Here is a 17,274-nt window from a genome sequence, read left to right as displayed (position 1 = left end):
ACTCTGTTTAACATAGAACATCTGCCATCAAGCAGTTCACCTTACTGCAGGCCTTCTCATTGCGGGGGAATCGAACCACCAACCCAGGCCTCATCAGAGCCGGAAAAAGAGGCCTGTTTGATACAACAGGTCAGATCAAGTTAGCTCCCTGTTGTAGAGAGCTTTAACTTTGTCATGTAATAATGCGCTGAGATCATTCGATGATGAGTCTGCCTCTTTTTTTTTTTTTGTTTTTGTTTTTTTTTTTGTGGACATGGAGTTGAATCAATCAGTGATCTGAGTATTAAATCATCTGACCTCTAAACTCACTGCCCCTCTCTCTCTCTCTCTCTCTCTCTCTCTCACACACACACACACACACACACACACACACTGCTGAAAAGATTTTATTTCCTCACTGTGGTATTAATGATTTACCGACAAACTATTCCACCCACTACGCTGGCAGTAACTGAGCGTGCTTTTTGCTTCCAGCAAACTAAATATAGGCCTGCTTGCTCCGATTTTACTGCATATTCTCAGGACAACAACTAGAATAATATAAAGTGAGCACAAGTTGGGCACATGCTATAATAACTACATTTTTTACAAAGCTGGTACAGTTGGTGTTGTTATCATAACTGTGTCTTCAGCACTTCAGGATACATACACGTAATTTAATATATGTCATATTACTAACACGATTATATTTTCTCCGTCGACTTGATCAGTACAGCGTTTCCATGGGAGCTAACTAGCTGTGAGTTGTGTACTGTTACTGGGCCTGCTCATGTCAGTAACAATGCAGATCATTTGCTAAAGATAAGCGCGTGCATCGCTGAAACCCAATCCGCTGCTGCCGAGAGGAGGGACCCGCGCGCCGGTCACTCAGAGGACACGTAGAGTTCATAGGGTCACGAGGACATTGTCCACTTTGTCTGGGTGAAGTGTGTGTGTGTGTGTGTGTGTGTGTGTGTGTGTGTGTGTGTGTGTGTGTGTGTGTGTGTGTGTGTGTGTGTGTGTGTGTGACGTGTCTGGCCGGCCGGCTCGAGGACAGGTCAACTTTCTCTCCCCCCTCGGTCTGGTCATCAATTAGTTCAGCCCGCCATCGGCAGCAGCTCGCGCCCCTTGTCACTTCCCCTGCGGACCCGCCGCGTGCGCTTACTTGGCCCGCGCCGTAAATATGTGCGTGCATGTTTCAAATAGTGGGGGTAAAAGGTTTACGATTCTTTATGCGCGGGTCTAAGTAGGCCACTAAATCATAGCATAAAACTGTTTCTACTTGTCAGTGTTCACTGTTAACACTGAACTTATGCTCTGAGTCACCTGCTCCTCCCACAAAAACAGCCTCTCTGTACACTGCTTTACATTTTATTGAACATTTCTCATAGGTAGTATACGTAATTACTTGACAAAACACTAACATAAACAAACAATGTAAAAATTCATAAAATATACACTTTCCTGAACGTTTTTTAGGTAGTTTGGAGAATAACATCAGTAGGTTTACACCCCCCGCCCCCCCCCCAACACGCGACCCCTCTATATCGGCAGAGTAAAACAGCTGGAAATGTTAAATTACCCCACCCAAACCAGCAATTACATTATTTCCACCGGACAGAGTGATTTTTTTTTCCCTTTCTTATTTCTATACAGTTTAAATATGAACACCATTTGACATACATATACCTCTCAAAGAGCCTTTCCGTCCCACATTGCCGTGTGTACGATCGTGTTCGCACGTTTAATTGAAGATAATACACACAACACATTTAAAAAAAAAAAAGAGTCTGAATATATATATATATATATATATATATATATATATATATATATATATATATATTACCGGGGACAAAACATCCCGAAGTCGAGTTCTAAAGCTTCAGAACAAGTGCCTGCAATACAGGAAGTACATCTGACAAAAATAACAACTAAGTAGAATAAGAAGTTGGGTGATTTTCTTGGAATGCAACAAGAAATTGTCTCTTATAACAGTTTGTCACGGTTGGACGTAGGGATACTCATTGTATTTTAAATACACTTTGGATGCCTTAGACTGGTCCACCAGCGTTCCCTCTCTTTGTATATTCTTGTTTTATTCACTATGTTATTATTACCTGTCCTTATCACAGTCGCATGGTCCCTTTAAAGAGTCAAATCATCTCCTAATTTTCAGACCACAAAGGGCGACGAATTCAGTGTACAGAAACGGGGCATTTATTTTCTTTTTAGTGGGTGGCGATATAAGATGTTTTTAAAAAAAAAAAAGTGAATATCCCTCTTCCTCTATTCCTCTAGTACATGTTTCACCCCTGCTCCTGTTTGTTTTTGTTTTTTTTTTTTAAAAAAAAGTCAAACAAAACGTTGGCTACTTTTTCCCAGAGTTTTCACATCAGACAAACGTCTAGATGGAGTTTGAGACAGGAGGGGAAGGGATTAACCAGCATGTCTTTTCTTCCTTCCATCCATCCTCACCCTCTTCCATGTGTCTTATACCAGTTTGTTTCTCCGCTTTCACTCCGTCCGTTTCTCCTCTTCCTCTGCGCCGTTCACCGTGGAGGAAGAGGAGGAGGAGGAGGAGGAGGAGGATGAGGACGAGGAGTTGATCAGCTTGTTCTCCTTCTTCCACTTCATCCTCCGGTTCTGGAACCAGATCTTGATCTGCCGCTCCGTGAGGCAGAGCGCGTGCGCGATCTCGATCCGCCGCCGCCGCGTGAGGTACCGGTTGAAGTGGAACTCCTTCTCGAGCTCCAGAGTCTGGTAGCGGGTGTAGGTCTGCCGCCCGCGTCTCCCGGGGCTGCCGAAGGTCCCTGAGAGAAGAGACGGAGAGAGAGTTACACTTTAACCACAGCAGTAACACACACACACACATTGAACCTGGTGACACACAGAGGAAGACTAAGTTCTGTTATGTCCTTATGCGCGTTTTTTTTTTAATATCATTTATTCTGTTCCCACCTGCCAAGTGTGGATCAATAAAGTCAAAATTTAATCCCTCGGTGAATCAGTGCGCCAGTCAATTACTGTCTCCTCTCTCCTTCTAAAAGTGCGCGTCTCTGACACGGAGCTGTTTTACAGACAGATAGAGTAAGAGCCCATTTATGAATTTCTGTTTTTTTTTTTTTTGGCATCTCTTCAGTTAAATGTTAACCCAGCCAGCCCAAGAAAGAGACACTTGTTTTTTTTTTTTTTCAATATTATGTCAAAGCTGAAATTATAATGTTGATTTTATGTGGAACTAAAATAGAACGCCATAAAAAAAATAACAACCCTTCTATTTAACTTTAGTAATGATATATTAATGACCCTGCTGGTGAATAGCAGCATTCAGTGAAGAGGACAGAGACGCGTTGTTCTAGTTAGTTGCTGTAGCCGACACTATTATTATCATAGTAATTATTATAATTACTATTAATAATAATAATAATAATAATAATAATAATAATAATAATAATAATAATAATAATAATAATAATAATAATAATAATAAAATGAAGTGGGTAAAAGTAAAGTAAGGGTCATATTTCAGTGGGTATTCCCCTCAGTGAGGATCAGCTTCCAAGGCTTTAGTCTCCTCTGCTCCTCACTAACTGTATTTTGGCCCCCGGTGGTGAACAAATGGCCATGTTGTCAGCTTAGCAGCTTCGGTTTCTGTATCGATCTGAAAATGCAGAGCATGGATGGAGAACCTCACGCTGCTCAGAGCACGTATCTAAATCCAAATATCCGTAAAGGGAAAAAGTCAGGAAAACCGGATGATGGGGGAGCACGCACGGGTCCTGTGACTCCTCTGTCCTCTCTCCGTCTGCCATTTACATCTGCAGCTATCATTTATAGCCCGCGTTGCGTTCGATTCGTTCTATATTTCTTCGCGGCAGAGCCTGTTTCCACCTCATCTGTCATAACTCGGAGTGTCCTGCAGGGCTTTGTACAACAGTAGCCCTGCATCATCCACCATTACTCACTGGACTCTCAACAGGCCGTTTTTTTTTTTCTCTGTTAAAACAAAGACATTCGGCGGTGCAGACTAGACTCAAACTAGGTTTTCTTTTACGGTAGTTTATTCACACGTCGGTGTAGGAGAACGTCACACCTGTATGTTTATTTGGACAGTCAGACAGATCAAATTATTCTCCTCGCACTCTGACTTTCACTCCGAACTTGGCAGCGTTTCCAGGCCTGATTACAAGTGTAATATCTAATCTGCTGGGTTAATACCGTCCTGTAACACCGACTGCGGAAGCAAACAAAGCTAACAGGCTCCATATGAGATAACTGAAGGGAAGTTGTGATAATAAGAAATCGCAGCAGGAGCTGTGATCCCCTTAACTGGCTATAAAGAAACGAACGCGTTTTCTTTTTTTTTTTTTGTTTTGTGGGCTAGTGAAGAGTTTTCTATTTCATATGTCACATTTTTTTTGTATCTGTTCCCTCCAAGAAGAATACATTTTCAAAATAGAAATAAATAAGAATGAGGCAGAAACATAAACAGAGGCTAACTGTGTGCTGGAGACTGCTCCCTCTCTATCTCTCTATCTGTTTCTTGTTTTCACCCTCAGCACTCTCTGACAGGCTTTTCCTCTCAACTTTCTTCCCCCCCCCTGATCGGTAGCAGCGTCGGTCAGCAGGTCACATACAGTAACAGGAGCTAGGCTACAACCCAAACAAACCCGGTTTATGACGGACAATAAAATACCGAGCACATGACTGACTGACAGCCCAACAAACGGGGGATCATAAAGCTGCTACTGGGAGAGGAGGAGGAGGAGAGGGAGAAAGAAAAGACAGCAGAGGGACTGACAGAGGAAACTAACGTCACTTTTATGACGGGGGGTCGTAAAATATACAGGAAAGAGGAGAAAAGGAAGGAGAGGACACTCACCGTTGCACGCGTTCATCCGCTGCATCCACGGATAAATGGGGGCTGATGACTGCTTGTCGTCCATCGTTTCTCCGTACAGCCCTTTGCCACTCAGCCCCGCGCACTCCGCTTTACGGTGCATGCCGTCGTGGCTCAGGGCGAGCTGGTGCTCCTCCAGGCTGCACGGGTGCTCCTTGTCCCGGTAGAAGCTCGTGGCGGCCGCCGCAGCCGCCGCTGCCGCCGCCGCCGTGGCGTAGTCGCAAGCACCGGCTCCGGTCGCGCCCCCAACACCGACTCCTGCCGCCGCCCGGTGCCCGCCATACGCTCCGTTCGCAGCCTGCTGGTAGTAGGGGGACGGGTACGGTTTGTCCTGGTGCACGCCGCCGCCGCCGGCGCCGTACGCTACGGCCGCGGCAGCGGTGACGGCCGCTGCCGGGTAGTGCCTGAGCGGGTGGTCGGCGGCGTATCCGGACGAGTAGAGCGGGATCTGACCCAGGAACGACTCCGCCGCCGCCTGCCCGCCTCCACCCGTGCCCGGTAGCGTCACCGGGAAAGAGGAGTTGACAAAATACGAACTCATCGGGAGAAAGTGTAGGAGAAGGATGAGAAGAGAGGAAAAGAGAGGAGAGGAGAAGAAAAAGGAGAGGGGAGGACAGGAGGGCACGAAACAAACACAACAACAACGTTCACGCGCTGAAGAAGAAGGAGGAGTAGAAGGAGGCTAACGGGCTAACGGCTAACGGTTCTCCCTCCCGTCCTCCTTCCTCTGCCTTCCCCTGCCTGCACTTTATGATTTGTTGTGTTTTATAGCCGACAGTCCGACGGGCTGCTGCTATCACTTAGTTTATCGCAGATAGGGAGGAGGGGGTGAGGAGGGTGAGGGTGAGAGGAGGGGAAGGGGTATCTGGGTGGCTGGGTGCCAGTGTGGGACAGAGAGAGAGAGAGAGAGAGAGAGAGAGAGAGAGAGGAGGGGGGACAAGTCTCTGTGTGTGTGTGTGTGTGTGTGTGTGTGTGTGTGTGTGTGTGTGTGTGTGTAGAAGACGGGATGGGGTGAGGAGGGGTGCAAGGGGGAGGCAGAGACCAGCTGACCTTAGACTGACCAATGGGAGGCTTCCGTGCCTGGCATTCGCTGGCCCCCTTTTCCTTTCGTTGAGGAGAGGAAGAGGAGGAAGAGGAGGGGGGCTGGGAACTACCGCGACCCTTCTCCCCCCCTCCACTTCTCCCTTTTCTTTTTTTTTCTATTTCCCTTCTTCAGTCCCTCTCTCCCTTTCTCTTTTTCTAATTTTCAGTTCAGCTCTCCTTCTAATCTTCCTCCGGTTCCCGGTGAGATTGCGCAATCACACCGGAATCCTCCGCGCGTTAAATTGATTTTTCTCTCCCAGTGTGTCTTCCTCCGTCTGTTGTTGGACCCATAAAAAACCCAGCAGCTCTCTCACACGCACGCGCGCCCTCCCCGACGCGGTGGTGTGTGTGTGTGTGTGTGTGTGTGTTAGTGTGTGTGTGTGTGTTTGTGTGTGTGGGGTGCTGTTTGCACCACCGGAGGCAACCGAATAATAAAACATATTCCCGGCGCTTTGCAGATAATACCGACCGCATTAAAATGAATTTGGCGAGTGTAAATCACAGCCGGGAGCGCGCGTGAGTCATGTGTGGTCCCGTGTGTGTGTGTGTGTGTGTGTGTGTGTGTGTGTGTGTGTGTGAGAGAGAGAGAGAGAGAGAGAGAGTGAGTCTACAATATAATGTGGGCTATGCGCGTCTATAATTGAGGTGTTTGTACATTTATAATTGGTATTTTTGGTTCGATGGGTAGATTTATGCCCCCCACCTGGTCAGTGTGTGTGTGTGTATGTGTGTGTGTGTGTGTGTGTCCTCCTCTTACCGCAGGCTTTTCATCGCGGTTATTTTCTCCATTGGAGGAGTAATTGATAATCTGGAAGGGATTTTCTGAGTATAATCTGCCGCTCTGTCCCGGGTTGTGCTGTCAGACCTGCCAGGCCGCTGTGGTGCTGGCTGTACAGAATTAAAGCTGAGGAGTTCCAGTTGCGTTCTCCAGGACTCGGTCCGGTTTGATCAATGTGTGCAGTGAGTTATTTTCTTGTTCTGTGACACTGATTAGGTCGAAATGTAAAAGGAGAGGAAGAAAGGAAACAGCCCCCAAAATTTCCCAATTTTTCGCCTCTTTTCTTGACACTGATTGGCGCCCGAAACTCTTTTGACCGGAGCCAAATTTATTCAAATCAGATATATTTATACAAATACGTCACCTTTGTCTAAAGAATATATGCTAAATCCTTAAGAGAGGGAAAAAAAATAACCCTATGTTACAAGTTATCAGGGACAACCAATAATTCAAAAATGACAATTAATAAGAAAAATTGAATTATTCACGTTTAGACAGTGAGTAGACACAGCTCGTTTAGACTGAAGAAAGTCAAGTATCACCTGATTGTATATTATATATTATTCTTTTTAACATTGGTAAAAATAAAAATAAAGTTTTTGAATAAAATTAATACAATACAGTTTTACTCAATTGTATTAGGCCAAAACACTGATATCTCAACGGCTGATTAAAACCTGATTATTGTTACTTTCAGCATTGAAGTTTTCTTTTTTTTTTTGTTTTAATTATCGTTATTATTTGTTTTACTGTCAGTATTTATAAGTAGGCCAATAAATGGAGCTAAAATGAAAAAAAATCACGGGAGCAGACTGGACACACACACACACACACACACACACACGAAATCTTTTACGGGCCTGCTACTGTTCTGTACTTTGGAATTAAAGTTTTGAAAGAAAGATAACCGATATCCTTCATGCCCTCTCTATTCACAGCCTCTAATTTTCCGCTCTCTAATTTTTCACCTCCTGAAGAAAGACAGACGAAAGAAAATCTGCGTCGGCCTGCTTTTCATTCGCGCTTACAAACGGAATATGTGTCGCTGAGGTCGTAAAATAACCGCAGGCAGCCATAAATAAGTCTCCCTCTCCGCGTCTTCCTCAGTGTACTACAGGCTCTGACTTGTCTGCGTGGCCGAACTGCAGACAGTCTGCCTGACAAATAGGGACAAAGACTCTATTTTTACTTTTACTTCGCCCTCCCGCCCTCTCCCATGCCTCCGCGTCTTCCCTCCGTTTTTTTTTTTTAAAGTGAGTGTTCGGAGCCGGCAGACAGATAATAACGTTTAGGATAATCCCCGACTCTCGCTCTCTGTGCAGGATCACACAGACAGACGGGATCGCTCCTGCTAACGTGTGTTTTGACCCGTCTCTCCCCTCTTCTCTCTGCCTCTCCTCTCTCCCCTGGCAGGACGCTCAGTTTCCTCTCTGCTTTGTGGGAACGGGAAGCGGCAGCATTGTGTTGGAGGCTGACTGTGGTTTAATCATTAATGAGCAGCGGGGACAGGACAGGACAGGCATGGCCTCCAGCCTGGGACACACAGGACGGTAATACTATTATTATATGTATACATATATATATGCACAGCCCATTTGCATTAGCCGGCCAGGTCTGGTGTTTATTGTTGCTCTGGCATTATATCAGTGCTACCTGCTCTGCTGCCTGCAGGGTAAATATGACTTTCTGACATATTCAGATTTATCCACTGGAGCAGGTCGAGCCAACGCGAGAGTGTGTCGACATAGTAGGAAGTGTGTGTAAAACAACTAGGCTGGATTGATATGCTGTTTGAACGCGTTTACCATGTGTTGAATTAAACGGTATCACGCCGCGTAAATTAACGACAGGCCTCAGCAGGTGAGCTTTAAGTGTTTCTGGGATTATGACGTTTTTTTTTTTTTTTTTTTTGCAACACTTCATAAGTCTGTTAACTCTGAAGGCGATCTGTTAGCCCGACCTGCTCCCCTCACAGGCAGGCTGCCTTTCTACTGAACTGATTTTGATTAACACGTTTATACATTTCTGATGTTAAATCCTCCATAACACATTCACTTTGATAACAGCTTCAGGTGTTAGCAAATAGCATTCGGTGCTAAGCATGGTATTCTACAAAGCAATTCAAAACTGAAGCCGTACAGTAAGTACAGCATGCTCTAATCCCGCTGATATAATCCAGCAGTATGGCGTTGACAGGTCTTTAAAAGTTTATTACCTCACATAAAACTATAAGAGGAGAGTTATCCAGTTAGTGTAAACTCTTTAACACCACGTGGGATCTTATGGGTGAAGCGTTGATAATCTAGGAGCTGTATTATGACGTATTTTAAAGGAGCCTTCTGCAGTACTGGTGGAAGAAATGTACAGGAGAATGGGTTTATGCTTGGCTTTGTACAGGGTTCTTGGACCATCGTTTCCTCTGAGGACAGCTTGTTTATTCTCGTATTATTATTTAATATGTATTGATCATATTAGAGTACAAAGTTTGGATTTCTTAAATAAAACTACATTGAACACAAAAAGCTACACAAGGTCAGAAAACGTGAACATTAAGTGTTAGCCTTAGGCTAATATACTCCATTCATGGCCTCAGGCTAACATGGCTACATGCAGCAGTATCATGTGACTGCCTCCACATATTCATACAGTAGCCTGCTGAGTGCTAGCTGTCCGTGCAGCCTCGTCCTAATGAGCGGCGTGTTGTTTGTGTTCGCAGGTGTGAAGCGGGGCGCAAACGGCACCAAACGGCGGAACCAGGACCGGAAACGGAGACTGGAAACTATCTGTTGCCCAAGACACGGGGAGTGTGTCCGGCTGGAGCAGGCAGTGTGTGTGTGTGTGACAGTGAGGGAGAAGGACAGAGACACACAGAGATACACCTTAAAGGGAGACCGTAACTACACGCGCCCAATTTGTGTATTTCTCCTGTTCTCCGTTTAAACATTACTGATCTACAGCCTTTTGGAAAATACAGCATGGATACAAAATATCTGTGTTTTTGGAGCATTTAAGTTACAGTCGAGCGGCACTATGACGGCTTCTATAACGCAGTGCAACCTACATATTGCTCTTTAGTAATAAGATCGCACTCACAGTGATCACAATAACATTTTGGAGTTAAATAGGAGTATTACAATTACTAAAATACACAGATGATCTTACTTTTACCACTATTAGCACCAATAACAGCGATCCGACGCAGCACAGACATTGCCGCTGCTCATAATTATTATAATAAGCGCGTTTTTCATTGGAGATGTGCGCGTTAATCCAGCTATGTCTCTGCGCAGCGAATCACAGGGATCGAGCTGCGGCGTAAACAGTTCAAAGCCGCTGCAGGAACTCCAGGAATCTGAGAAACTTCAGGGATTATCGACAATTAAAGCTGGAGGAGTCGGACCGCTGCTTTATAGCTTTATGGCTCTTTTTCTCTTCGTGTGTGTGTGTGTGTGTGGGAGAGCTCGAGACTTTTATGGCTTTATGGCCGTTTATGACTCCTTGTAAAGTCCGAGGAATGGCGACGAAGTGAAAAACAGGCCCGCAGCAAACAGCAGACGAACAAATGCGCCGTGATGCACACAAGGAACGCGCGTGCGCGCACACGCACTGCACAGTTCATCTGCGGTTCATTTCGGTCCCGGCGAGACTCAAATCTCCTTCATTTCACTTATTAACATGACTGTGAAATAATGAACTATCAAATGAAACCTTTGGTATTTATTTTACTGACGGACACTTTCTTTAAACTCAGAATTGTAATTCAGACATTGCAGAGAAAAGGAGGGGAGCTTTTAAACGTCATAAAACATTAACACAACCGAGTGTGATTGTCTATGTATTATTTATTTTCTAATTAAAACGGGATAATGTATTAAGCTTTAAAACCATAAAATTAAAAAAAAAAGTCGTCTGAAATACAGACAATACAGACAAAGAAACCGTGGCAGAAGAGGAATCATTTTCTAAAATAATAATTACGCACATTTCACATGTTGTTTGTGCTCCTATAACTACAGAACTGTAAAGGTTTTAAACAAGCTGTAAATGAACGAGATGAGAACGAGACATGTACTCGAAAAGAGGTAAAGTTGGAATTTACCCGAACCAGTTCTGTTTTCTTTAACACGATTACTCACTTCTAATATTCATGCCTTTGAGGCAGAATAGGAAACAGAATGTGTGTGTGTGTGTGTGTGTGTGTGTGTGTGTGTGTACGCGCGCTGGCCGACCTCTCCGACCTGAGTTAATGACGAACTGAAAGAAAGTGCCTCACCAGAGCTTTTTAGTTTTAATGTATTAATTGTTTCCGTGCAGCGCTGCGGCCGCGTCCTTCACGCCACCGTGAGCTCGCGCTCTGGGTCACTTCATCGGACTGTTACCGGTGCGCGCGGGCACCCTGCCGCACAAGGGCCCCGGGACGAGTTAAAGATTAACGGTTAGATGAATGCAGCATCACGGGGAGGGCCGCTTGTTTTTCTCTGAGTCGCTGCTGAATCAAAAAAAAAGAAGAAGAAGAAGAAAAAAAAAATCAAAAAAATTAACGCAATTCAGCCGCACGTGCATGTTTTTTTTTTTTTTACAGATTTAATTGTTATTGTATTTAATATAATAATTAGAATTGTGAAAAATGAATACATTCCAAGTTATTATCATTATATTATCATTTTTATTATTATTATATTCTCATTGTGATTGTTATTAATACTACTACTGATAATAATAATAACAATTATTATTATTATTATCAAGCAGTGGTAGACTTACACTGGTTTGTTAGTCTATATAATATAATATAATATAATATAATATAATATAATATAATATAATATAATATAATATAATATAATTACGGTGGTGCACACATGTATGGTTCACGTGCAGCTGAATAATCATTGGGAACTCCCCCTGACAGTACACAGTCCTCATCTCACTATAGAGTAAATCCAATTGAGGTTGCTGCTGTCGAGCAGAACAGAAATAGATGAGAGGAAGCAGAATATTGATTTTCCATTTTAATACACTGAAGTTGATTTTGAATGCCGGATTAAAGTCAGATGATACTAGAGTCATAAATTACACGCAACACCGTGGATTCTTGCCTCCCCCCCCGCACTCTCCGCACAAGGGTCTTTTTAAATGATCACACGAGCACACAAACACACACACACACACACACACACACCTGGATGCAAATACGTGTGTGTACAACAGATCTGCAGATTGAATGAAGCCACAGAGCAAGGAAGACTTATTACTTTTACACACACACACTCACACACACACACACACACACACACACACACACACACACACACACACACACACACACACACACACACACACACACACACACGTATAAACGCACGCACGCGCACAAAGGGGCCGCTGGTTGCCTCTGTTAACGGAACAGCGAGGCCCAGGCCAATCAGCACAAATTTTACATCCTAAGCTTCTGTTTCCTTGGGCACACACACAGAACCCATTTGTGTGTTCTTGTGCGTGCACGCATTTCTCCACGCCTCATTCACCACAGTGCAACAGCGGCCAGGCCTAAACTGGGGGAGCGCGCGGGAGAAGCAGCTCTGTTTCCCTCCGTGCTACAACTCTCTCTCTCTCTCTCTCTCTCTCTCTCTCTCTCTCTCTCACTTCAAAGAGAGGCAGAAGAGGCCAGCAACCAGGGAGACAAAAGACAAATTGTACACTCCACTCATACCCACGCGGTCACATGCGCGCACGTGCACGCGCTCTCTGCCTCTCGTCATGTCATGTCTGATCTGGTTTCATTCCAAGGAGCGCAAAAAAAGTAAAGTCGCCGGGCACATCACCAGTTTGTCAGCAAGCTGAAACAATGCAGACCATACACACACTGTCACACACACTGCCAGCAGCGCATCACACCTTCAAAACGACGACAGAGACACATTCAGCAGGGACGCCCGGAAGCACAGCGTGTATGTTTAACAGTCTTTGACGAAAGGGGGAATTATAGGATGAAGCCTCGGTGTTTTCCTGCGTGTGGATGTTCGGTACTATTGCCAACAGGACGCTAGATGGCACCAGAGCGTTGTGCAGGCGTGTGTCGGAGCTGCCGGCTGCCTCACGGGTGAGCGGCGCACCGCTCCTGCAGCTGCCCAGCACAGCGTGCTCTTCATGCGTGAGCCTGCTTTCCTCCACTCTCCTGCACTAAAGCTGAGATCACACACCGTGTTCCATATATTCATATTGCATGTGCACCTGGTATTTGTCCGCTATTGAGTAACTATGGGCTACACAACTGGAATGTACATTTCAGTGTTTTGATTGTGCATTCATCTATATATTTTATTCGGTACAATATGCCATGTGTATGCATAGTATGCGTGTAATGCAGTTGGTATTGATGTCAAGACTACACGCGTGTATAGAATTTACATATAATTGTACAATTGTATATCTGTGTCAATAAATGTATATACTGTTATACTTGGCTTGAGTCCCGTGAATGTTCTGTCTGCTGCTGACAACAGGCTGAAATAAGACAGAACTGTACCAACTGTTAGATGGACAAAAATACTTTTTATCAGCTGTGGGTATTATTAATAATAGGCCTAATGTGATGCTTATTAACATCACAATCAACCACATCTCGTCGGAGGCCTGCTACTGACTGTTTGATTGTAGCAGATAAGCGGAGACTCAATACTGCGGCACAATAGTGTTTCTGTCTTATCCGTTTATTTACATCAAATGTGAAATGAGAATTATGGTAATTTCAATTTTGGTTTTAACAGACAAGTTCGACCTCTGGAGTTTCTTTGTTTTAACACTATTTCTCCAACACACACACACACACACGCGCGCGCGCACACGTGTATGTTTTAAACTTGAGCTCGTTTAACGTTGAAATGCTCGTGCTGTTGTATTGAAACAAGGACGCGTTGTGTGAACATTAAATTCATAAAGCCTTTAGGTATTCTGCTTACAGCACTGCGACGACACGACGGATTGCTTGAAGCCTAACCGCTTAAAATGACAGCATCGCGTCCCATCGCCATAATTGCTGTACGCAGATGGGCTATTAATTCTTTCCTAAATATAGAAACGTTTACACTGGATGTGAAGATAATGTTACTGGATGTAATCTGATTCTGACGTGCTTGCTGGGTGATACGGTTGCGGTGCACATGCCGGCCTACAGGCTGCTACACCTAAATGAAACACAGGAAAAAGTCAATAAGATGTTTATGAATGATGGCATGCGCGGGGGCCACTAATGTTCACAATACTAGTTGGTGATGACAGAGCTAAAGATGCCCGTCACTGACTGCATCTATCATTATTAGATTATAGGCCTGTTCATGTTGACTAGATGATTATATTTCTGATAACTGACGACAGTTTTATTATGTATTTATTGGATAAGAAAGGAAACGGAAGGGCTGTGTTTCAGCAGAAAACACAAAAAAACAAAAAAACCGCACAACGCACAGCGCTCATGGTGTCCGTGTCAGCAGAGCGCACACGTCGGCGAGCGCATATCCAAAGCTTTGCCAAACGTTGAATTTGAAATATGTATTTTGGTGAAAAGTATATGGCCATGTCTTGTGGATGACATGAACGATTCAAAATAAAGCTCCTGAACCTCGTCGTGTTCGCTGTGTGTTTCCAAATTACCAATGACCAGTTTGGTTTTCCTGAGACTAAACAATGGATCGTGTCCCGGTCGAGGAGAATCGTTTACATTTCAGATCTCCACATTGTCAACAGTCTTCACACCATGGAAGATAGGCTTGAGTATTGGTAGAAGTAAACAGTACTGCTCTTACAGCAATTTTCAACAAAGTCTTCATAATAATACTCATACTAGTAATACGAAAAAAAAAAATATCATAACAGAATAGTAGCTCCGTACAGTTGGAGCTGGGTGCTGTACAACACAGCCCAGAGAACCAGAGACAGCGTTTAGTTACAACATAAACCGACATGCAGCTGAGGACATTTACGAGTATTCGTTTTCCTTCCAGATCTCAGTGGAAGGGCTGTTTGTGTGTGTGTGTGTGTGTGTGTGTGTGTGTGTGTGTGTGTGTGTGTGTGTGTGTGTGTGTGTGTGTGTATGTGTGTCTTGGGATGAAGGGATTCCCTCAGTGGAGTTGTTTGATATTTGAGACAGAGCAACAAATTGGAGACCAAAGCGAAGACAGACAGACAGACAGACAGACAGACAGAGCTGCAGATGTGCATGTGTGTAGGGTGTAGGCTGTTGGTGCTGGGCGGTTAACTCTGAGAAGAGAAAAAAACAAAGAAATAATGATAAAAAAAATAGAATTAAAATAAAAACAATAATAATTAAAGAAAAAAACAAAAAACAAAAAAAAAAAACAGCCGCCCGCCGCAGGCAGGAAGTGAGAAGGGAAACAGAGTCATAAAAGTAGGCTGGACAGACCGTGACAGAAAAACATTCCTGTGTCCGCAAACACACACACACACACACACACACACACACACACACACAGGCTGTCAGCCAGCTGAAAGAACCTGGAAGCTCTTCCACTGAGATCTGGAAGTGAAACAATACAAAAAACAAAAAACAAAAAAAAACAAAAAAACACACACACACACACACACACACACAAAAAAAAAACACAGCAGAAGGTAAAGAAACACACAGAGCAGACTGAGCTCAGTTCTGCCTGCAGCCTGGTGCTGACACCAAATAAGACAGATACAAAGACGCAAATCCTTTCCTTCAACATGAAATAAAATAAACAATTTCAAAATGGGAATCTGACAAATCCAGCACACCTGCCTCCACATCAAAGCCAGCCTCACTCATGAACACATCCACCCCCTCCCTCCACACACCGAGCACGGCTTGAGGCAAAAAAGAAAAAGACGTCAGCTAATCTTCCGGATCTCAAGCAGCCGAGTTTTTAAGCGATGGATGTCTCCTCCGCAGCTAATCCCACCACTCTGGGAGCCAATTCATCTGGAGAATTCATCACGGAGCCTAATCCAGCGAGGAAGCGCTTTAATCTGACGGAAAAGTAACACCTCATTTGTAACCTTAATGTAGAGAAGCAACGGAGTCACGCAGACGCGCCGCGGCTCGGCTTGTTTCCCTTTAACAATGCGCATACAGCGGCGCGCGCGGGGCTGCCAGAGGAGGAACGTGCATGACTGGCACTTACCGTTTGTTGATAATCCGTCACGAGCCCCACACACCTGCAGCTCGCTTCGGTGTCCCGAAGCACCCCGGACTGGCACGAGACAGCCCTGCCGTACGTAGACCGGATGGATGATAATTGGATGGAGGGGTGGCGGCGCGAGGAGGTGAGCATGAGGAGGAGGAGGAGGAGGAGGAGGAGAAGGAGGAGGAAATTTGAAGGGGGCTACGTTCCCCGTTGTCAGCCAGTCGTCAAAACACCGCCATCATCTTCATCGCCGCCCCTGCCATCTTCATCCTCGCGGTGACAAGTGACAAATGGAACACACTGCATGGTTGCAATTAAAGATAAAATTAATGAGCTCAAAACCCGGGACGCTGCTCCCGGGTTTTGACTCCCGGCTCGCCCCATCCCTCGGCTCATCACAGCGGAGCTGTCCCCATCTCGGTCCGCCGATTTAGCATAGACAGCAGCACGAGACCAGACCGATCACGGAGCCATAGCGGAGGAGGAAGAGCAGGAGCAGGAGGAGGAGGAGGAGGAGGAGGAGGGGGCGGGTTGTTGTCAACGTTTCCTCGTGCCGGTGTCCACAGTCACAACCCGTATTCTCATTAACCAGGCGGTTTAATTAGAGCCAGGCGTAATTTTCCTCGCGATGGCCCGGCTCCGAGCGGCGCTCTGCGAGCCCCGGGCAGAGCGACCGAGGAGCGGCGGCTGCTCGGGCCGGAGCGGAGTGCAGCAGCAATATAGCCACTTGGGAAATCATAAAAAGTTCATGTTCACGTTAAGCGCGTCCACATGACCAGCCCGTCGGCCAATCCCCGCGCGCGGCCACTCATAAACTTGTATCACAAAGTTGTAAATTTTCATAAAACAACAAGGAATTTATTGCATTTCTTCGTGGAGTGCTGTTAGAGGGGAGCTGCTCTTTCTCTTTCCCTCCGCCGCCATTTTCTTCTTCTCTGCCGTTCTTTAAGACAGCGAGGCAGCAGCGCCCAAAACACAGAAAACAACTCTGCTTCTGTTTCCTTCGCGTCTTTTCCTTCTCTCGTGTGACTCCTGTGACGGTTAAGACGTTTTGCGCAGTGTATGAATCGCTTGCTTTATTTATTTACACATGTTGGACTCGTGTGAACCTCATCAGAGATTTGTCCAGGTTGGAGATGCATTTTACTTAACCCCCAAAAACCCAAACAACAAATACAGTCAGTGTGACAGTCAGAGAGAAATTTCCAAGCAAAGCACTATATGCATTTTATTCTAGTCATATTTTGACCTATTTGTTATCCCGTTCCAGCGATGATAAAATGCATTCAAATGAAAATAGCCTCAACGTGACCACACGAGAGTATTCTCTGAGTGATTTACACCACTCAGCATTCAGTGTT

The 17,274-nt window shown here is 45.0% G+C and overlaps 2 protein-coding genes across 2 annotated transcripts in view; both read right to left on the bottom strand.

Annotated features, from left to right (window-relative positions):
* hoxb3a (homeobox B3a) overlaps positions 1-16,400 on the bottom strand; it is a 90,563-nt gene extending 74,163 nt beyond the window's left edge. Inside the window, exon 1 of the mRNA XM_037090192.1 lies at positions 15,911-16,400. The gene's annotated coding sequence lies outside the window, so the exon portion shown is untranslated. The remainder of the gene's footprint in view (positions 1-15,910) is intronic.
* Positions 1,335-5,657, bottom strand: hoxb6a (homeobox B6a). The gene is made up of 2 exons (XM_037090201.1): positions 4,865-5,657; positions 1,335-2,792 (listed from the first exon to the last, which is right to left on the bottom strand). Exons 1-2 carry the CDS (start codon positions 5,421-5,423, stop codon positions 2,497-2,499), a joined length of 855 nt encoding a protein of 284 aa, XP_036946096.1. The 5' UTR covers positions 5,424-5,657; the 3' UTR covers positions 1,335-2,496.
* Positions 16,401-17,274: the final 874 nt, after the last annotated feature.

The sequence above is a fragment of the Acanthopagrus latus genome, chromosome 23 (genome assembly GCF_904848185.1).
Source record: "Acanthopagrus latus isolate v.2019 chromosome 23, fAcaLat1.1, whole genome shotgun sequence".
In the NCBI taxonomy this organism is placed as follows: Eukaryota; Metazoa; Chordata; class Actinopteri; order Spariformes; family Sparidae; genus Acanthopagrus; species Acanthopagrus latus.
Note: the sequence above shows the minus strand (reverse complement) of the source record. Positions and strands in the feature narration are given on the sequence as shown.

Excerpts from the sequence above, each read along its gene's own strand:
- hoxb6a (XM_037090201.1), bottom strand. The coding sequence starts at position 5,423 with ATGAGTTCGTATTTTGTCAACTCCTCTTTCCCGGTGACGCTACCGGGC. Across the intron at positions 2,793-4,864 it reads GCGGATGAACGCGTGCAACG|GGACCTTCGGCAGCCCCGGG; the intron begins GTGAGTGTCCTC and ends CTCTTCTCTCAG.